Raw genomic sequence first — 22,766 nt, forward strand, 5'->3', positions numbered from 1 at the left:
CCCCCCCCCCCTTTTCTTTCTTTCCCATCCCCCTCTCCCTCTATGAAGATTCAGGTGCTTAACATATCATTTTTTTCCCTGCTGGAATTTTAGCATTGATATGAACCATGGACAAGTATATTCTGCTGCCACAAAGACTGTAAAGTGCTTCATTTCAACAGCTGAGGCAAGCCAAGTGATTAATAAAGCTTTTCTTGGTTCCTTCAGTGGTGTTGGTAGTAAAATGGTAGGTAAAAGTTAGGCTGCAAGCTCAATAAACCATGAAATTTCCCATCGTTAACATCCATGTGTATTCACATTTCTTGGATCAAGCATTTTGAGTGAACTGGGGTTTTTATTAAAACATTTTGCTTTACTCAATAGGGTTCTAGTTTTACATGCTTATCAGGACTAGGCTAAGGAGATAGGTAGGGCTAAATGGTTGAATCAGATAATAGTTTATATTTACAGTGTCTGTCTACATTATGAATCCTGTATGCATTTAATACTAAATACTGGGGTATGAATGTGGTGATTCTTTCCCAATTCCCTATCTTATAGGAAAGATATAGGTTCGCTGCTGAAATTCATTTCTTAAATGTCATCAGAGTTTGATTGCCTGGCTTTATTGCCTTTTCAGGAAAGTGATAATCAGGGCATATTCTGCTGTATGCACCAGTGAGTCTTCTTTGATCCTAAGACCACCACAGAAGTTATTTAGGTTCTTTGGACAAACATGATAAACTTCTTCAGATACTTTTTTTTTCCTTTGGCAGGAAGGTGTCTTGCTGCAGGTAACTAATGAAGAAGTGGTCAACCACAGAGTCTTCGAGAAATAAGAAATTCTGTACCATCTGAAAGTAGTTGTTGGTGCCTTCATTTAAAAAAGCACTCTTTTAAGATTAAAGGCAAATGTTTTCTGATAAAATACAAACTTCATTTAGTATAGGCTCTTAATATAAAACAATTACAAGTTGAGTATTGTTTGTAAAAATAACATCAAATCAGCCAGAGAGATAAATGTATCATGTTTTAAATTAGGTTTTGTGAGTAGACAGATTAAAGTTCTATTTTAAATATAAAGTTTTATAAAATAAATACTTTTGTATCCAAATAACTTGGTGTAATGTTTACACATAAAATGTGTGAATCTTGTTCTATAAACATTCAGTTGTCTAAAGAATTGCCATCCCTTAGGTTTTTAAAGCAGTTTCACAAAACTGTACATATTGCCATTTTTTTCTTTTAATAGACATGAGAAAACCATTGTGGACGTTATTGGCTGTCCCTAATAAAAATTCCATTCTTTTATACACTATATTCAGCGTTGGAATGCTGCTATAGTTTTCTGGCTTTACCATGTGCGTTCAACGTCCCTGGTGCCGTTTTAAAAATGTATTACAGGCTTTTAAACAGAGTGGTCCAAATTAAAATTTGTCATTCTAGTTTCTTAAAGTGGTATTGCATTTTACACCGAGTATTGGGTAGCTGTCTTTAAAGGGTTTAAGCATGATGGATAAAATTTAGTGAGTGACTTTCTTCAATATTTACCTAAAATAACAAAAAGCATAAAAACATGAGATACCAAGGATGTCTCATTTTCTTTGGTTTTGATAATATGAAGTATCAGGTAAGTCAAACTAAGGATGGCTAACAAAAGCTGTTTTTGTTTCAAATAAATATTCAAGTAAACTGTTGAATACTCTGCTTCACATTAGGAAAATAACTTTGAAGGTTTCAGAAGTGTCTAGCTTGACAACTAAGTTGGACTTTGAGGTGTAAATGAAGTCAGAAACCTTAAAACACCCAACCCTTAAGCAACAGATATGCACTGTTTTGGCTCAGTGGGTAGAGCATCAGCCCACAGACGAAAGGGTTTACAGGTTCAATTCTGGTCAAGGGCATGTATCTGGGTTACAGGCTTGATCCCGGCCCCCAACCAGGGGCGCACTACAGGAGGCAATGAGTCATTTTTCTCTTCCCTCCCACTCTAAATATCAATGGGAAAAATACCCTCTGGTGAGGATTTTAAAGTGTTAACACCTAATAAACTAAATGAAGTGGCTATTGAAACAATTTCCCTTCTAAAGGAAGGGAACTTTGGGGCAGTACTTTAAACCTTTTTCTTTTGTCTGGCATACCAAAAGTATTGCTGATAGGACAAAAATAGGCATAAGAAACAATGCTGCATAAAGACCAATAAACTAGTGATCTCGGTATTTACAAGTTAACAATTTGAAAGCAATTTACCTGATCCTGGTTGAAGGTCAAAATTGCAGTGGTGACAACTGGGAAGTTTCATCCAAATGGCATGACAGGGCTGGCAAGCTGGTTTTGGCTATTTTCTCTCAGCAATCCCAAGAATAAAAAATCTCAAAATAGGGCCGATGCTACTAAGTCACACTATTGTGTATTCTGATGGTTGCATAGATAGTTTACTCATGATTACCGAGGAGCAAGCATGATTAGAAAGCTGGCTCCCACACGGATCTTAGAACTGGATCTTCATGTGAGATTTTCAATAACCCAGTTTGGTTTTGGAATGCAAGTCAAGTTGCCCTCTAAAAATTACTCTAACAATTAGTGCTTGTACTAAATGTTTAAGTTCAGTAATTTAGGGAGGCTTTAAAAAAGTTCTTTAGTAACAGTTAAAAAGTGGGTTACGCATCTTTCCAGAGATAACACTAACAGCTAGAGGGTCTTGTTTGAGCTCAACATGTTGATTTTATATACTTGCCCCAAAATTTCATCTTGCTTGTTGAGGATGTTTAGCAGGACCTTTTGATGGGTGCAGGAAGGAAATGAGATGCCAAGCCTGGGATGCTCTGCTGGATTTCACTTATAAACAAATGGGGGTTTTATGATAATTTCAGGAATACTATATTTGAAGGAGGTAATAGCTTTGTTAGAATTTAAAATGGAATTTTGGTTTGGGTCAGTCAACTAAATTGAGAAGAGAAAGATGCTTCAAGGAAAATGCCATAGAAAATGCTTTAAGGAAGCCAAGGGCTAACTGCAAACAAAGCTGCTCATCTTAAGGGTCTAGATCTCATGGGCCACTTAAGGTTTGTTTTTAAACCTCATACCAAATAATTGGGAACACATTTTCTACAAACCTTGTTTTGATGGAATTGTTTCTCAGTTCAAAGTCTTAATTGCCTACTCATGTTAAGATTAACTGGTCTGGTTTAGCTATTAAAGAAGGAATGGGTCAGTAGTTTCACCCTGTAAAATGCACACAACTTCAATTAGAAGTTGGCCTTTTGAAAATGATCAGTTCCTGATGTCTGAAGCTGTATAGATTGGATTCCTTTTTCTGATAACTATCCTCAATTTCAGAATAACATGTATGTTGAGACTACTGAACCAGTAAAGCAGTTAAGTCAACCTATGTGTTATGTTCCTTAATCTAAATAGAGAATTCAAACTAAAATCTTGGAGATTTCCATTGCTAACACTGGATTGTCAAGGATAATTGAGTAAGCAGCTTCAATTTATCCTGAATCTGATTTTGTGTGGGGTAATGGGAAATTCGAGGTGTGACTTGTTGACCTTAGGTTATAATGGACCAAAGTAACTTCCAGAGTGATAGTTTTGTTGTTAAAAAGCTTGCTCCACTACATGACCCCCCCCCTTTTTTTTTGCCAATTTGATGTTCACCTATATTTTATTGTGGTCTTGGTAGTTCCAGGGATTTGGGGAGCCTGACAGACAAAATTTGAGTAATAGGATTAACAGTTTTGAAGTCTTCACGTAAATCAGTACTGTAGAATCTTACATTTGTAGACTTTAAATCATTTGTCATAAAGTGCCCTAAAGCTGTGGTTTAAAGAACAGACATCTAGAGAGTACTCCTTTGCAGAGCCAGCCTATCAACATTTAATGTGATTGTACAAAACTGAAGAGTGATGTATCTAGGAGCATTATTGTGGCAAAATCTAGGGTTTGAAAGAAATGGTTAGGCCCAATTAAAAGTGGAGAAAAGTTTATTATAAAAAATCCACTCTTATAAAACTGCATTTTTGCAAACCAAGATAATACTTTGACTTTTGATTTTTACATTGTTAGGCAAATCTCATATCTGACAACCTTATTTTGAAATCAAACATTAAGTGTTCATGTTAACTTGCATTTCAATTCCATTATTTCTAGGATTAGTGGCTTTTACGTTCAAGTCCATCCACTTGTTTATTTTACTGTCCTGTTTCATGTGGTTTCAGTATTTCCAGTTCTTTGGTTGTAGTCTATGCTCATCGACTCTTCCCCTGTTTGGTTTGTGTTCATGTATGGCCTCTAATGTTTTCACATGAATCTATGTGAGTTTTGTGGTGAGACATCAATGTTACGGATGTGAGGTCATGCCTACAGGCTGCCTTACTTGCCTGGCAGTGACGAGCTATACACTGGTAGCCGTGCTCTATCTCTCAAACCTGTGACTGTAGAGGTCTTTGTTCTCAGCCATTAAGGCCTAATGCATTTTTTTTGACACCATGGTTTATAATTTGGCCATTTATAGTCTTTATTTCACATAGTATTGTTAAGTCCAAGTGGGGATTTCCCTTACTAGTTTAACAGACTATGTTGAGTTCAACTTGGATTGAGTCTTAATATGCTGCCCTATTTTGCTAGATATTTACCTGTATTCCTGAATGGGTATTTTGGAGGAAATAATAGCCAAGGTAAATTTGCTTAGAATTTCTGTATATAAGGGAAAAGTTAACTTTTTAAATAAATTCAAGTATAAAATTCATTTCCACAGAGAAAAAGTTATAATTTAAGTATTAATAAAATAGCTTTTGAAAAGTTCACTATACTTCAGTGCTAACTAAATGAGAATGTTAAGGCTACTTTGCACTTCAAGTTAAAAACTAAAATACATTTTAAAATAATTACACCCAGTGTTACGTTTAAAGTGACCATCTTACTAGAAAATGGCTACCAAAGTGAGTAGATAGTCCTATCAAGTTTTTGTCACCTTTCTCTGTACATATTTATGAATTGTGCATATAACATAGGAGGACTTCATGGGGAGAAGAGGCTTTCCCCAGATTTCCCACGTCTGCTCTTGAAGTCCTAAACTTGTCCATATAAGCTTCAAAATGTAGCCTTAAGTGATTCAAGTAACAGTGCTTAAAAAGATGCTTGAGCAAACCTTGAAGCAGTTTCAGTGGTTTGTGATCCATATAGCATTATTACTACTTTATACATATTAATGGAATCAGTCTATTTTCAATTTCTCTCACTTTTTCTCTTTCCCTTTTGAGTTTCCTTTTTGTAGCCTGAGGTCACCAGTTCCTTGGGTACAATCAAAACACTTCCGTCATGGCTGCATTGAAGAGCATATTGGTTTGGATTGACGGGCCGACCTTCATCATCTCTTAACCTGCTAAGAATATCATGATAAAGGTCGTGCAGTTTCTGTTTCATGATATTAATGGCTTTGTTACACTGGGCTCGCTCGCTCTTGAGGGTTTCCTTCTTCGCTTGCAAGTTACATACATCATCTTCTAGATTCAAAATTATGTCCAGTTTGCGCTTTCGACAGTTCTGAGCGGCAACTTTATTTTTCCCTCTTCGTCTAATATCACGGATGAGTGACACTTGTAAATCTGTCAGGTAGTACCTGCTTAGCATACTATTGAAAGAATCAACAGGCATGTGGACAATTTCATCTACAGAAAAAGGGATGTGCAGAGCTTTAGCACGGCGTTCATCACGGCTTAAGTTTCTGTCTGTGTCATTCAGGTACCTACTTTTTATTTTCTGTGACTTCCCAGGCCATGAAAAAGACTCAGAAGTGGATTCTGGTACACTTGACTGTAAGTGGTAAGTGTGGTTATGGAATATATGTTGAAATGCAAGGTCCCCGTGGAAAGTAGAATCACTACTAAGATCAATGTGACGAATCTTACTGGGCTCTGGGTAGTAGCCACCTACAGCCCCTTCTAAAGCATGGTGGGAAAGAGATTCAAGGTCACTACTAGAACCTCTAGCACTGTCACACACACGGGAATTAGGATTGGTGACAGAGGTGCTATTATGGCTTGAATTTAAGGAAAGCCCAGAATCAGAATCGGGTTCTCCAAAAAGGTGAGAAACCTCCATGGAATCAAAACCTTCCGTCGCCAAAGACATTGAATTTATCTCATCAAATATATTTATATCAAGGTCATATAGAAGGTCGTGGCTTGTTAGATTCCTTATCTGATGGTCAACAGGTGGAAGAAATCCTGTCAAATTAGTTCCAGGAAGGGTCTGTGCAGGATTGGTGGTGTGAGAATTTAACTGCAGAAATGGTTCCTGTGGCTGTGAAGTCCTTCCTACTGCGTCTCTTCTAAATGTATTGTCTGGATATAGCAACATGGCCTCATGGAGATTGACATCATGACTTATAGCCTGGCTAAAATTCACATTGTAGTATGCTGAAGAATTCATGCCATCATTGATACTTCCTGGGAGAAGAGGAATATCTCCCAGGGAGATGCCCTGAAAAAGGGAAAAGAGCACTTTAATACACATAGTTCAATTTCAATAGTTCTAGTACCCAATACACCATTTTCTTTCCTCAGTTTTGTCTGCTCCTCTGTAAGTAGGGATATGCTGTTGGCTATAACAACTTCACCCAGTTAAATAATATGGGCAACTCAATACATTGTGTGAACCCAAGTCAAGATATGCTATATTTGGGGAAAGGTTGGTTCTAATACGGCAATTTATAATTAGGTTAGTTATAACATTCTAATATTATACTCTTACTGTATATTTTACTACTGTATAAGATGCCACTCTCATCCTATCTGTTGGCAATCTAAATCCACACTGGACTGGAGGATCATGGATAATAGCAATAGTGAAGTAGTGTTGGTTGGGTGTGTGTGTGTCTTTTAAAAAAGATCAGACCAATAAAGTGATGACACAAATGCTACCAGGAAAATAAAGCCATGGCTTAGTTTGTCAAATGTTTACAGCCATTTTGATTTTATGTGAATTATATAAATTTGATTCAATATGAATTATGCTAATTTGATTAGACCTTTGTGATTACTTGGAGGAATAGTATTTACATATTTGGCTAATTCTCCAAAGTTGAAGTGTTTATATAAAAAGTAATCCTGCCCTGGCCGGTTTGGTTCAGTGGATAGAGCGTCAGTCTGCGGACTCAAGGGTCCCAGGTTCAATTCTCTGTAAAAAATCAATAAAATATATTAAATAAAAAGTAATCCTAAGTCTGTGTGCTCAAATAGTAATAATGCATTAGTTTAAACTATATCATCCAGGTATAAAGGTTCTATTTATTGAGAGGTCAGTGCAGAGATATTCCTGCAAGGATAAAAGCCAATCTTCCAGTTACCTCCACTGAATTTTCAGGCTGTGATGAAAGCAACTGAAGTAAGTCTTCCAGAGAGAGAGATGTGTCAGTCCCATTTAGATATCTCTAGAAAAACACAAAAGATGCATCAGTCATTAAAAGACTGAAGTGGTTGCCTGGGGCTCTAGGTTTTATCTGGAAAGGACAACTAGATCTTATCTCTGTATTTTTAGCCTGATCTTGGGGTTTTTATACCCCTCCTTTAGGTATCAATATTCTCATACCCTTAAATAAGAACCTTCAACTCATAACTCCTCCCCTATTCCTGCCCTAACCATCTTCATATAATTTTTGGCTAGAATTGTTCCAACTTACTTTGCCCCTCCACAGCTGACTCTCCAAATCTGCTACAGAATTTTGTGACTTTACAGTCAAGTATGTATTTAGATGTACCAAAATGACCAACTCACCATTGTGTCATCTCCTGCCTTCAAAGTTCCTTCCTTGCTGAAATAGCTCCTTCGATAGCTTTTTGGAGCCTCAAGTAGTAAATGCTAGTTTTTATAACCTTGAGTTATTTTGCCTTCATCTTTAAATAATAGTCTATTTGGTGAGATGATCCGGCTTAAGGTTTTCCCTCAGTACTTTTGTCCCATGGCATTTATTATTATTGATTTGCTTGCAGTCATTTTATAGCCAATTTTTTTTCCTCAGCTAACTTTAATGATTTTTTTTCTTAATTCTTTCTTGTCCTACCATTTCACTTTGATATGTTTGGAATTTTGTATTTAGTCTGCTTGGGACTATATTCCATTAATCTGAGTCAGGATCATTTTAATTTTGGAAATATTTTGCTGGAATCTTCAAAACTGCTTCTCTTTCATGCTTTCTAATCTCTCCTGGGACTACCAGAGAGCTCAGCTTTGTTGAGAGCTATTTCTGTAGGAATCACACATTTCAAGGGCTACCAACTTATCAAGCAGTTTTGTTTTTCTCTGCAAGGACCAGTCTTTGCATCATTTTCTCAACTTTGCTTTCTTTGCTCAGGGTTCCTGATGGTAATGGTGTGGATCAGACTCTATAGCTGGCTTTGGAGCCCATTTGGGGTTCTGTTTTCTAAGGGGTAGACAGTTTCCTTGCTTTGTCTCCTAGTCCAGTGGTCGGCAAACTGCGGCTCGTGAGCCACATGCGGCTCTTTGGCCCCTTGAGTGTGGCCACGAAGTTTCAATCGCACTGTACGTGCGCGCCCGCACGTGGTATTTTGTGGAAGAACCACAATCAAGGGGCCGCAGTTTGCCGACCACTGTCCTAGTCCCTATTTCCTGAACCAAAGAGCTCATAAGCAGGGAACCCAGGTGCCCCAGGCACAGGCTTAAGATACTTTCCATTCATTTAACCCCACTTATGACATCTGGATCCAATTCCTCCTTGAGGTTCCTCCGTTTGGTGCCCAATTATTTTAAATTGTAGGTTTGAGTCCCTTCTTTGTTTCTTGTATCTGTGGACTTTCGCTTTCTTGCTTTTGAGTTCCACTGTGCACTAAAAATGTTGCCCGTTATATTTTATCCAGGATTACCGCTTTTGGTGTGCCATGGCGATTATCATTACAGGTTTGTAAGCCACATTCCTGACTTGTGCTGTGCATCACTTCTACCCCTAACTTTTTACTTTAGGGTTTTCAGTTTTGAAGATTCATACCAGTTGGTCTGCGGTGTATGTGTGTACAAATACTTGGTTTCCTTTCCCACCAAACATCTTGGTTCTATGAAGCCATGTTTTCAAGCTATTTCATTGTAATACAAGGAATAAATGCAAAGGCTTTCTATGGATGCTGTAGGAATGTTTAAGCTAAATTGGTGGGTAAGATTTCTTGCTCTTCTTTAACTGGCAATTATACATTCTTATTGGGTAGTGGACTACTTCACCAATTGAATTGTTATTTGAAATGATTCCTAATTTCGAGAAATTTTAGAAGTATTCTATTACTTCTGTTGAGGACCCCAAACTTGCTTAGTCCTGGCCAAATGTTTACCAAAATTTGCTAATGGTCTCAAGTGTCTGAGAATAGATAACATCAGCATACATCTGGATTCCTGCAAAAACAATCCTTAGTGGTGGGTAAGTAACATTATTTGCAGTAAAGAAAGCCTTAATATTTAGAATATAGAAGTAAGGGTATGAGGATCATTCTGCTTAAAATAAATTATGGACTGACTGAGCCCTTCAGGCTAGTCAAAAATGTGTTTCATTAAATCTTTTTCCTGTTCCCTCTTCTTCAATGCCCCTGGACACAGTGGGCCAAGGGGTTAACCCAGGGGTGGGCAAACTTTTTGACTCAGGGCCACAATGGGTTCTTAAACTGGACTGGAGGGCCGGAACAAAAGCATGGATAGAGTGTTTGTGTGAACTAATATAAATTCAAAGTAAACATCATTACATAAAAGGGTACGGTCTTTTTTTTTTTAGTTTTCCGTAGTTTGCCCACGGCTGGTTTAACCCCTACTGATCCAGCCCTCTGGTTGGGTCCACAGGAGACAGAGGCAAGAGATGGGAGGAGCAACAGAGTACCTTAGAGACAATAGCTTCCGCTGATCAATTCCAGCTCTCACTGAGCTCTATGCCTCCCAGGTCCCCTTTTGTCCTGATGGTGGTAATGGTAGTAATGGCTTCATGTTGTTGCAAGTCCCTGGGAGCGGGACTCCCTATTACCTCAGTGTTTCCCTTAAACCTGCCCTCACCTGTTTTAAAAAAAACACAATCCCCTCATTCACTTCAGAATCTCATGGGCATGTGCCTTGTTTCTGAGAGCCTCAACTGTGGACATCATTCTGTTAGAAACATTTGTTTTCATAGAACTTGGTTAATCCATTTCTAAATCTAATTGCTGAGTTTTTTCTGTTCAGGTGAGTACAGATCTTGCACAAAAATGGACACTCAGCTATTCTTACAATTAATCCAAAAGACATATTACATTAAATTTGATTTAGATTGCCAGGGAGTGGTCAGTCTTCTTTCTTAAGACTGACTCTTAGAAATCTTAACATAAAATACAAACATACAGTTCTGTTTTGGGTCAAAAATACATTGCATTTTGAACAGAGATCACTCTAGGAGTATTTAAAGAATATGGTGGACACACTTAACTTTATGACATATCTTTTAAAATATGAAACATTACTGTAAACTTCAAATTGTCTTTAGTGAGAAGAAAATCTTTTCAGATCAGTTAACCTACATTTAGTGTATTTATTCTTCATTAATAGCCAGCAGTCTAAGTCGGCCTACAGTGGGGCTAGAAAGAGGTCACGGTTAAGTAGCAAGTCATGTCATTTGTCCTAGTTATCACCCAGGATTGTCACCTGAAGGGAAATAAATACTATTTCAACAAACTGTCAGAGTACCTACTAAGTAACATCTCAGTAAAAGAATTTTGTAAACTGATGCTAACTAAACAAGACATATCCACCAGGCACATGGAGGTGCACAGTGAAGAGCCAAACCTGAACTTAAGGACTGAGGCACAAATGCCTTGCTTTGAGTAATTAATGTGTTTCTGGAAAGTTCTGTCCGAATTGATATTTTCCCTAATTTAAATTGTATTCCCTAAGGAAGCTCCCTACTTGGATCCCTTCATTAGCATGTGAAGAATGCCACTCTGTATCTAGCAGTGAGTCACTTCAGGTAATTCACAGAAGTAAAAAACAGTTCCCGCTCTTCTGGGAAGCTCAGTGAGGGAGCAAAGACAAAGGCACACCCAGGAGAAAAATGAAGCAACAGCACAAATCTATAAAACAATGAACTGATAAGACTGCGATAAAAACATCTTCTCCCTAAAAAAAAAAAGACTTTGGGACACTCAGGAGTAAAGTGGGAAGTAGGCTGAAATGTCTCCTTTTGAAAAAACGCCTTTCAGCATTTTGTTAATATAAAAGTTCATTGGCGTTGATGTGACAATAACTGCTGTGTGTGTGTGTGTGTGGGGGGGGGGGGGGGGGGGGGGGGGTGGGGTGCTAGGGTAGGGCAGTGCCACACCAAGGGTACATAAATTATGAGGAAATACAGGCCTGGGAGAAGACGTGGGTGAAAGCACAGGCAGGAGCAATTACCTCTGCACTTCAAAGTGAAATGCAAGCCTGAATGGGGTCTTCACTTAATTGGGAGGGTTCCTTGGAGTGAGCTCCTCACCCCTCTCTCCTTAAGAGGGACAAAAAGGGACCCTAGGAGACCACTTAGAAATGTGGCGAGTGTATTTCCTGCAGTTTGGAAAACAGTAGATGAGTGTCCAGAGCTTGCCTGAGAAACAAAGGGCAAGAGGCTGAGCAAGGGCTGAGCTTAGGGGAGGGATTGGACTGACAGGGGCTGAGGGGCATGTTTCCAAGACCAGCTGCTGGAGAGGGTCACCTGGAGGTGGAGATTCGTTTGTCCTTGTCAAGAGATGGGCAAGAGAAGGACTCCCAGTTGTGGGGGGGTCTCCAAAGAACCTATGGAATGAAAGTGCCCACCCAACAAAAAACAGTTTAAACACACCCTGTGGTCAAGAGAAACCAGTATCAAATAGTGCCAGTCAAACCCCTTTCCTGAGCCCTTATTATCCCACCACACCCCAGAGAAGGCAGCTTAGTGAGCAAGGGAGGGAGGACTGGGGAAACGGACAAATAGGCCACACGCAGGTGTACACACCCACACACACACTTTCCTCCTCGGACAGGCTCAGGCTGCAGCGGATGAGTCAGGAGCGGAGAAGCCGGATTTCTGTTCAGAGTTTTTAGAATTACACTGGATTATATTATTGACCATTTGCTGCAGTGGGATGATCAGAGAGATTTTTATTATCTGTAAGTCATGGGGACTGCCCCAATTTCACTCCAGGTATAGGGAAGAATTCACTCTCCTAGAATAGGATAGGACAGGCTGGAGGGGTAAGCACAGTGGGTGGGCAAAGAGCAAAGCTGTTTTCTGATTTCACTCCATCAATCATGTAATGTTTGATGTAATGTCACATGGTCAAGGAGATAGTGATGGACTCTCTGAAAAGGGCCAAGGCCTGGTACCTCCCATCCTCCAAGGCGGGTCAAAGCACAGCCCCAAACTCCACCTGGGGCAGTCATAGCTGAGAAGCCATTGGGACACCTTCTAGGTGAGTGCCAAGTGGTTTAAAGTCTGGAGCCTCCATGCCCATCTTTGGAGCACTTGTTTGCCAGGCTTGTGGGCTAGGACCCCAGCAGGGCTGAGAAGAAACCAGAGTATGGCCCACGTGGAAGAAGGGGCAGCACAGGTTGCAGGAAGAATCCACTCCATCAGCCTGGCTCCTGGTGTTCACCCTCCTATTCCTCTTCTCATGGCCAAGAGTGTGGTTAGACACGAGCAAAGGAGGCTGTCCCCACTGGGCCTGGCCTTAACTCTAGGTGGAGAGGTACAACATGGGCTCCGGGATGGATGCCCGTGGAGCATGGCTCAGCAGGACACTGGTGAGGATTTGAGCCCAAGCCCCAGCTGGTAGGGAGGGTGCTTTGCCCGAAAGGGGCTGGGTGAGGATTTCTGGATGCAGGACATCAGCCATCTCTTTATCCCTTGCCATGGCAAATGCAACTAATAACACCTGCTAGCAGGTTCCTGGAGGGGTTGGGGGTACACCTGAGCACACACACACTATCTTGAGTTTAAACAGAGTTAACTAATTCTATGGGTTGATTCCTTTGTAAACCAAATAACCACTCCGACAATAAAAAACAAAAGCTGAGTGTTTTCCATATATCAGATTTGCTTAGAGTAGGTCATACGTATATACAAAATTCATTCTCAACACATACTGACAAAGCCTTAGAAAATCTACCTTTTGGCCAGAATGGCCAGGCTGGGGTATTCTGACATGCTTACCTCATTCCTAGTGTCAGTGGTCTTTTCTGCCTCCCACTCAGGTGTATCTGCTGTTTTAGTTTCATCTTCACCCTGCTGCTGTAGTGATTTGTCCTTTTGGGCTGACACACTTTGCTCATTTTCCTCCTGCTGGGAACTGTGACCCGTAGCTCTTAATACCTCATTCTCCTAGAAAAATACCCAAAAAATGTTCTAAGTAGAAATCCATATTCCATCAAGTAAGTTGAATTTATAGCAAAGGTTTGAACTGGAGGTATAAATGGGGAATACATCAACCCATGCATACAGGAACCAATGGGACTCCAGGAAAGCACAAGGCAGGAAGGGCTGAATAGTACTGCTGCATCCATTTGGAGACGCAGGCAACGAGCATGAGGGGACAGGAAGTGAGGTGGGGTGGGGGAGAGCCTGGGGACAGCCATGTCCAGGGGTCCAAGTGTTTCAAAAGAATGGAGTGGTTGAGTGCAATGAATGCTGCTTGGGGGTTGCACAAGGACGGACAAAAGTATCCATTGGATTTGGCAATAGGAAGGCTGTTAGTGGCCTTTGAAAAATAGTGTAGGGAGGAAGCCAAATGATACTGTGTAGAGTAAATGGGAGGTGACAAGTGAAACAGTACAGTTGATTCAAGGATTTTGGCTATGAAGTGGAGAAATGGGTCAGGGTAGAGTTTTGTTTTGAAGATGAGAGACACCAGAGTACGTTCGTAAGGGGATGACTTCGGAGAAAGGGCAGCTGCAGAGCAAGGCCCACTGGAAGACAGGATGAACTCCAAGCACCAGGGGCAGGAGTGATTTTGAAAGAAAAAACACATAGAGCCTTTATTTCAAGATATTTCAAGCGGATGCAAGATATTTGAGGATTTGGGTAGAAGATCTACCTATTCTTATTTCCGAATGGTGTTTTTAAAAAGCAGAAATGGACGTTGAACAGTAAAGGTGGTTTTACAATACGTCCACAAATAATTTGACACTCTTTTCTCAAGGAGCTAAAGCTTAGTCCCCCTCCCGCTGTGTGGGGGCTAGACTTAGGGAATTGCTTCTAACAGAATAAGGTGGAAGTGACCTTTTTAAAATATATTTTTATTGATTTCAAAGAAGAAGGGAGAGGAAGAGAAAAGAGAAACATCAATGGTGAGAGAGAATCAGACTGGCTGCCTCCCACATGCGTCCCAACAGAGGTTGAGAAACATCAATGGTGAGAGAGAATCATCGACTGGCTGCCTCCCACATGCGTCCCAACAGAGGTTGAACCCCCCAACCTGATTATGTGCCCTGACTGGGAATCTAACTGCCCGCCTTTTGGAGTATGGGACAACGCTCCAACCACCTGAGCCACCCAGCCAGGCCTGAGTTCTCTTAAAGATGGAGGCAGGCGGAGCTACAAGAGCCCAGGAGCCAAGTCCCAGAGTGGGAATTTGAGCTTTGTTGCCTGTCATTTCCTTTATCTCTTTGGCCCTTAGAGAGAAGCAGAAGAGACAGGAGGTGAGCCCTGGGGCGGGACGGGTTGCTCTAGTGTTGAAGTTCTGAGAGGGCCCATTCCAGTTCCCAGGCTGCAGTGGTACAAATAAATAGCTACATAACTGATTACCCAAACCTGTCCACTTCTGAGGGTGAGAAGGTGCTAGAAACAATTAAGCTGGGCAACAGGCATACGCCAGGACTGTCCCAAATGGTCACTCTGTCTCTGAGGCCACAGGGGAAAGCGGAGGCTGCATATCAATCAAGAACCTCGATGGCAGACTGAACTCCACTGACCTGGGGAGGAGAGAAACGTTCACTTGCACAGGGTTACGTAGTCAATAAATATCTTGTTAGCCAGTCCTTCACTTAGTCATTCAACTATCAGTTACTGCAAGCCTATCACAAAGCTAGCAGAAACATGTGCTACAAGCAGTGAGCAAGGGGAGGACTTCCCCCAGGTGAGTGCGATGCACAAGGAGGGGCAGTGGCAGCTGCTGGGGACCTGTGGGGGGACCACTTCCAGCTGTGCCTTCACAGAGGCCTCAACTGCTGAGAGCGACTTCACCTAAGGTCACACCCTTCCCGGGCACTCAGATCCCTCCCTCAACTGGACAGGGAGGGTATAGAGGCCTGGCCACCTGGCTCAGTGTGGGACAATCGTGATGTGGGCCACTTTAGCCCTCAAGCTCCTGGTTTCATTACCTGCATCACAGCTTGGCTTCTGCTTCGGGTCAATCCCACTTTCGTTCCTCCCCTCCACAGCGGTAGCTGCCTAGGCACTTCCTTATGAACATTCTGCCCCCTCAACTCAGTCTCAGCATCCCCTTTCCAATTTACAACAGCGGGGAGAGTGGAGAGGCCAGAACCTCAAGGCAGGAGGGGTGGAGGATCCACATTATATCCATTTAGAAAGTGAAAAAGGACTATCACGCCTGTAACATAATTGGCAGAGTCTGCAAACCCCACCAAAGCCCTGTGGCTAGGAGGGCGAAGGCCCCAAAACTGCTGTTAAAAAGGCTCATCCTACTCTTACCAGCTGAGTGACTGCGGGCCACTTTGACCCCCAGTTTCCTTGTCTGTGAACAGATATTTTCTAATTCACATTTTAAGAAATTAGTTGAGAAAAAGCACGTTTTCCATTTTAAGATGCTATACAGACATTACTGCTCCTTTCAACTGCTTTTTGATTCTGAAGAGTTGCCATTAATGCCTAACTGCTGGCAACTCAACCAGAATGTCAAGAGAAAGCGATGCCAGCCACTGGTGGCCAGTAATTACTGTTCTCTTTTCCTGTTTTTCTCAACTCAGTGACATGGGGCTGGGATACAGCGTATGTGTTTTACGAGTACACTGCAGAGTTATGGTCCATGCTCTTAATTTAAAGACTGGGTACATGAAACCCATCATTAACCTACTTTTTATTTGTACGTAGGTGATACTCTTGTGAGGCTGTGACTCAATAAAAATAAAAATAAAAAAGAAAGTTTCCACGCTTGCCATAGGAAGCCATCGTAAACCTGAGCTGGTGGTCTAATCACAACGAGAAATCCAGTGACTTGTTCTGAACTGGCCCCTGCTGGAAAGGCCGCCCCCGATGGCGCTCTGCCGGGAAGACGCCCATCTCACCCTCCACACGGATCCACAGCCTCAGCGTGGGCCCCTCGGCTAGAACCGGGGTCTCCTGTGTCTAAAATCCCATGGCCCCGGGTTTCCTCTCATGACACTTATCCTATTCTATCCAAAATTACAACTATCTGGATCGTTTCTTTCCTACTGGGCTGTGAAGGTATGACGCGTGTCCCCCAGCTGTTAGATCACCTCTGCCACTGATGTGAGCCCATGGGAAGGCTTGCCGAGTTGATGAAGGCAGTGGGAAGGGGAAGAAAGGAGCCAGGCTTTTCTCTTCCTGCTACCTCTCCGAAGTTCTGCTAACCGGCAACCTGATTTCTAAGTCTGTACTGGGCCCTGAATACTGTGATGGCGAGGTTGACACTGAAAACACTCCTTGTGCACAGTCCCTGCTGGCTTCGCTGGCCCTTTCATTTCCTCATCTGGGGGAGGGAGGACTGAGACCTGCTTTGGCATTTAGGTCGGAGGAACCTTCAACGACAAAGAGCGGTGTGGTGCCTATGAGAAAGATGACATCCGAGGGAGAGGGGTGAAGGCCAGAGAATTCTGAGGCTGGTCTCTAGGCTGGAGGCAAGCTGGAGTCATCGCGTCTACAGAGACCCGAGGAGCCAGAGAAAGAGAGAGGTGTCCTGTTTGGCCTGGGTGGTTTTTAATGGCAGTTTATAATAATTATAGCTCAGATTTATGGAGCGCTCACTCAGGGCCAGGCACCACATACATCAGTGATTCCCAAAGTGGGCGCTACCGCCCCCTGGTAGGCGCTGCAGCGATCCAGGGGGGCGGTGATGGCCACAGGTGCATTTGGGGGCGATGAGTAACTGCTATTAAAATTAAAAAAAAATTAATTTCCAGGGGCTGAGTAATATTTTTTTCTGGAAAGGGGGTGGTAGGCCAAATAAGTTTGGGAACCACTGACATACATGATCTTAAGTTGCTCAGCATTCTTCTTACAGGAGGAAACTGAGGCACAGAGAGCTCCAGCAACTTGCCTTGAAGTCACACAGCTGGCACGCAACAGAATCAGGATTTGGTTGCAGGCATTTCTGCTTCAGAGCCATTTCTCAGGCGCTATCTTGCTATTTGCTTGCGCCTCTAGAACCATGGGTGTCCCCCAGAAGCTGTCCCCTGAAAACTGGGGGCTCCTGTGCTGGCTGGCTTTGGGCGGGGTTCACCAGTGGGAGAGGGACAGGAGACTGGAGGGCAAGCAAAGGGGAGGCCAAGGCATTTCTTTTCCAATCTCCTCCTCACCTCACTGAGCTCCCCTCACTCTCTTTCCACCCCTGCCTGCTGGTAGTCTCTGGGTACCCCCACCCCTGCCTGCTCCTGCAAGAAGTCATTCATGAAGTCCCTTCAGGGAGCCATCTAGGGCGAATGCTGCTTCCCGCCGGAACCACCACCACTACTCACACGGCTCCCACCTGCTTCACACCGTGTCACACACAGGAGACCGGCAGTGGTGGGAAGAGCTGGCTCCACGCGAATAAATGAAGCTGCTGTCTGATCACGTTACCATGCAGAACAGCTGGCCACAACGCAAGGTATGAATCCTGTTTGGATCGTGAGTCCAACAAACCACCTGTGGAAAACTGCTCATGACATAACTGGGGAATCTGAATACGGATTGCATATTTAATGATACCAAGAATTATTGGTTTTCTTAGGTGTACTAATGGCATTGTGGTTATACTTACAAGAGTCCTTATATTTCAGGAATGTATACTGAAATATTTATAGAAGGGCTCTGCCTCCTCCAGAGCCTGGGGCCTCCTTCCCATCACAGCTCTTCAAATATTTGAGCTGGCGATCTTGTTCCCTCTTCAGTCTGACCATCTCCACTTGGAACATCCCCATTCTGGTCAATCGTTTCCCGAATGATTTCCCACCCTGGGGGCAGAAGGGTTCCTGTCTGGAACCAAAACAAGTTCCAGAATGACCCAGCAGGACAGGAGTTTCCTGGAGATTCAACCCCCAGCTCTGGGGCAATAAGAGCAAAGCGTCTGTTGAACTATAACGTGCCACGAACTATATGAACGCACCGTGCTGTTTAATTCCCACCAGAGCTCTTCCAGAAAGAGGTCACTCTCACAAAGGCTGCCCGGGTAGAATGGAGCGGGGAGGGTGTGACCACCAGTTGTGCGTGTTAACATGGCATGTGGCTAGGCTGTATTGTAGTACACAGTTGCTTAATCAAACCCCAACGGAGGTGTTGAAGGTATTTGGTAGATGTGGCTGATAGCTACAATCAACCAGGTGACTTTAAAGCAGCGGTTCTCAACCTGTGGGTCGCGACCCCTTTGGGCTGGCTCTTAGAAGGCACAAAAGGACAATTGGAAAACACATATATAATTACATATTGTTTTTGTGATTAATCACTATGCTTTAATTATGTTCAATTTGTAACAATGAAATTGGGGGTCACCACAACATGAGGAACTGTATTAAAGGGTCACAGCATTAGGAAGGTTGAGAACCACTGCTTTAAAGAGATCATCTTCGATAATCTGAGTGAGCCTCACCCAAGCAGTTGACAGGCCTTTGGAGCAAAACTGAGGAAGGTTTCCCTGAGGAAGAGGAAATCCTGCCTCAAGCCTGCTGAATTCCAACTACCCTAGAGTTTGGACTTGCCAGCCTCTACAACCGTGACAGCCACTGCCTTGAAATCAATTGTGTGTGTGTGTGTGTGTGTGTGTGTGTGTGTGTATCATAGCTTCAAGTTATATTGGTATAATATATATTATTCGTATTTTACTGTTTCTGTTCCTTGGAGAGCCCTTATTGATAGAGTCATACCCAATCTCAAAAGGTCACACCCCTGTGACCATAGGTCAAGCCTCTATGCCACTGCTTATACTCTGCCCTCCACCACCTGCAACTGAACCCAACACAACCCCGGTGTGTACCTGAGCCTCCCCAGCGTCAGCTGCCCACCAGTGTATTTGAATAGTAACATGGATCCTTAGCTAGATTTTGAGAATAAACTATTCAGATCGAAAGGCACAAATGTATGGGAGAAGCTTGTTTTTATAGCGCGTCGTTCTGTAGTGGGTGGGAAGTAGGGTTAACTCAGTGCTTAAGAACAGTAACCTGTTCTATTCTGGGCAAGGGCACTAACTTGCTGTGTAACTTTGGGCAATCCTGTTTCACCACTTGATTCATTATAATGCCAACCTGAAAATCTGCTGCCCCCATCCACTCAAATGGGCATTAAGTGGTCAGATGGCCCATCAGGATTTGGATCTGACCTACTTTCTAGTTGGACTCCGGCCATGAAGGGACCCACGACATATTCAAGTTCATGGTATCAAGCCAACATGGAGGGATGGATGAGAACTGCTCAGCAGACGCTGGCTGAACCCGCCTGCGTTCCTCACCCCGTCCTGGGTGCCACCTGGGGGTTAAAGTGAAGACCCAGTTTCCACACTCAAGACACTGCCGTGCAAAACAGAGAGTGCCACTTGTCCTGGCCTGCACGCTCTCTGCTCCAATGTGCTCTGTTCCAATCTCCCTCATGGTGTAGGAGGGCCGTCCTGAGTATAGGGCTGGCTCTTAAAGGCACAAAAGGACAATTTAAAATGAAAAAAAAAAAGTACAGAATGCCAAGTCCCATAAAAGAAATATTATAGAGTGTAATAGAGCTCGAAGGACAGAATAGGAAATGCTTGTAGATGAGGTGATTGTTGACATGAGTCTGGGCAAACAAAGGTAACAGATTAAGAGGCAGGAAAGCAGGAGGCTGTCTGGGAAAAGAAAGGCAGAAAGTTTCAGCTGGAAAGAAGGCTACAGGCAGAGGATCATGGGGGATGAGCTCAGCTGGGTCAGTCAGGGAGCTGGGTCACACTGGCCACATGAAGAGCCTTGATGACAAAATATCAGATTGGTCGGTAATGAGGGACTGGGGGAGGCTCTCCAGATGAAGGTGGAGAGAACCAAGGCATGTTTCAGAAACCTGCACCTGGCACCAGACCGGACTGAAATAAACTGGGGACGGGGCATTACAGAGCCCCGGGAGCCGAATCAATAGCAGGAGCTAACATCGTGGAAGGCTTACCACGTCCCAACCCGCTGAACTTGCATGATCTCCTTTAATCCTCACAGCTCCCTAAGGCCCTCCTCCCATCCATTGTACAGATAGGAAACCAAGGTGCAGAGAGGCTAAGAAGTGTGCTCCCGCTCGTACAGCAGGTCAGGGGTGGGGCCGAGATCGACGGCCCCTGCAGCTGGTCTGACTCCAGTCTGGAGCACTCGACCACTAGGCCAGCCTGCCTCTGAGTCAGGGCCTGGGCCCTGCACTCTGATGATCTCAGATGAGCTGAGAAATGGGGGGAATGGAGAGAAGAATGATACGGGGGACACTGCAGAGATGGTCTGCCTGTAATCTAACCACGAGGTGAAGGACTGACTGGAGGAAGTTGGAAATAAGGTTCCTCAGGGTTGCTTCACATGAAGGTAATAATCCCCCCCCCCCCCACAAATGTGCTCATGAGCATATACCACATCCTGCTGCCAATGACCCTGCTTCCAGAAACAGCTTAGTTTTCAACAGGTAGAGCCTCTTGCTAAGCAAGCTGAACACCCAATTGTTGGCAGGAAAAGGGAGCTGGTGACTGTGTAACAAAACGGACTGTAACCCTCGAGACCACACGTGGAAGTTATCAGTGTGACCGTATTTGGAATCTGAAGCCTTGTGGATGTCATTAGTAAAGATGAACAGGGTGGGACCCTAATCCAACACGACACTGGTGACCTTATGGAAAGGAAACTCGGCTACTGACACGCACAAGGAGAATGCCATCGGAAGATGAAGGCAGAGATTGGGGCGAGGGTTGCCAGAGATTGCCAGCCAAGTGCCAGAGGCCAGGGCCTGGAACCGCCTCTCCCTCATGGCCCTCGGAAGGAACCAACCCTGCCAACACCTTCATCTCCAGAACTGCGAGACGGTACGTTCCTATTCCTTAAGCCACACAGGTGGTAGCACGAGGACACTCACACTGTGACCTTTGCCATCCTTTCCTATACAAGACCAGAGGCGCTTCAGGAAGCAAAGAGAAGAGCCTGCTGTGCGGCTTAGTAGTACCGCAAAGTATGTAATCACTGGACAATTTCTGAATCCTAGTTGTGCATTAAAAACTGGCAAGGGTTTGAAATTCCATCTACCTGCCACTGCCTAGGCACCGGGGACTCTCTTTGCTTTTGAAAGGAAAAACAATTTTTCCTTTACCAATAAAGGACCCTCCTCTTCCCCTTCTTCTTAGAGGCAAGCATTGATGGTATCAGATTCTTCCCGTGACCTGAAAAAACACAGTCCACTGCACGAAGTGAACCAAGAGGTCCTGCGGGACCCCTCACCTAGCAGGGGGTGCCCATTCCAGGGCAGGAAACCACATCAAGAGGACCACAGGCCCTCTCAGTCTCCAAGTGGCACCAGCTCCCTGAAACACTGGAGCCGGCTGTGAGCAGTCAGCCGTCCTCAGGTAAGCTCACATTCACTTATGCAGAAACTGTTCGTGTCTTTGCTTCGCCCATGCGTTTCTCCGAAGAACATGCGCTTCCTGGGTCGTGAGTGAATGGCTGTGGTCATGGAGGGAAGCATGTCTGCCCTGGGGAATTCCGGGCAGTGCGTTCAGACAGTGCGGAGCCCCACTCAGAAGTGAAACCAAAGCAGTACTTCTTTTGATACTTGGAAAATCCCCGACTTCAGAATCTTTTTGCACATGTACAGAAATTATGAAAAACTGTACTATAAAACCAGAGTTTCCTACAACGCAAATGTAAGCCACCAGAACGATCTATTTAAAAACATAACAAACTGATGATGGTCTATGGGGCAAAGCACTCCCCCCTTTGAAGTTCACAGTCACTAGCAGTCATTAAGCCCTTAAGATGTGACAGGCACAGTTCTAAGCCAGTTGTGTGGAATGAACTGTTTCTCAGAACAGCCCTCTGTGGTAGGCACCCTTACGACTCCCAATGTGCAGGTGAGGAGAATGCAGCACAGAGAGGGTGAGAAACTGGCCCACCGTCACAGAGCCATAGTGGGAGAGCTGGGTTTCAAAGCCAGGCAGTCTGGCTCCAACACACCCCACCCCCTTGAAAACAAAACAACCGAGCCAGACAGATAGACAAATAAAAGGGAATAAAGTGAGTGGGGACAGGTTAAGGAGGGTGGGTTGAGGATGGAGGCGGAATAAGAGAACACCAATTCCATTCCAGGCGCTGGGCTGGCATGTCACACATGCTTTTCCCGTTTAATTGGCACAACACCCCCGAGGTAAGCATTACGCTCCCACTGATGGGACACTGAGGCTTGGAGTGACCTGTATGAGGGCACCTTAGTAAATGATGCCCCTAGACCAGTGGTCGGCAAACTCGTTAGTCAACAGAGCCAAATATCAACAGTACAACGATTGAAATTTCTTTTGAGAGCCAAATTTTTTAAACTGAAACTATATAGGTAGGTACATTGTTATTAACTTCATTGGGGTACTCCTAAGCTGACCTTTGCTAAAAAT

At 43.6% G+C, this 22,766-nt stretch overlaps 1 protein-coding gene across 1 annotated transcript; it reads right to left on the reverse strand.

The window, feature by feature from the left end:
• Positions 1–3,613: 3,613 nt before the first annotated feature.
• On the reverse strand, positions 3,614–15,336 carry NFE2L3 (nuclear factor, erythroid 2-like 3). Its single transcript, XM_014537034.1, has 4 exons — positions 15,331–15,336; positions 13,166–13,333; positions 7,331–7,414; positions 3,614–6,465 (listed from the first exon to the last, which is right to left on the reverse strand). The coding sequence occupies exons 1-4, from the start codon at positions 15,334–15,336 to the stop codon at positions 5,209–5,211; spliced, it is 1,515 nt and encodes a 504-aa protein (XP_014392520.1). The 3' UTR covers positions 3,614–5,208.
• Positions 15,337–22,766: the final 7,430 nt, after the last annotated feature.

Source organism: Myotis brandtii, unplaced genomic scaffold (assembly GCF_000412655.1).
Source record: "Myotis brandtii unplaced genomic scaffold, ASM41265v1 scaffold17, whole genome shotgun sequence".
NCBI lineage: Eukaryota > Metazoa > Chordata > Mammalia > Chiroptera > Vespertilionidae > Myotis > Myotis brandtii.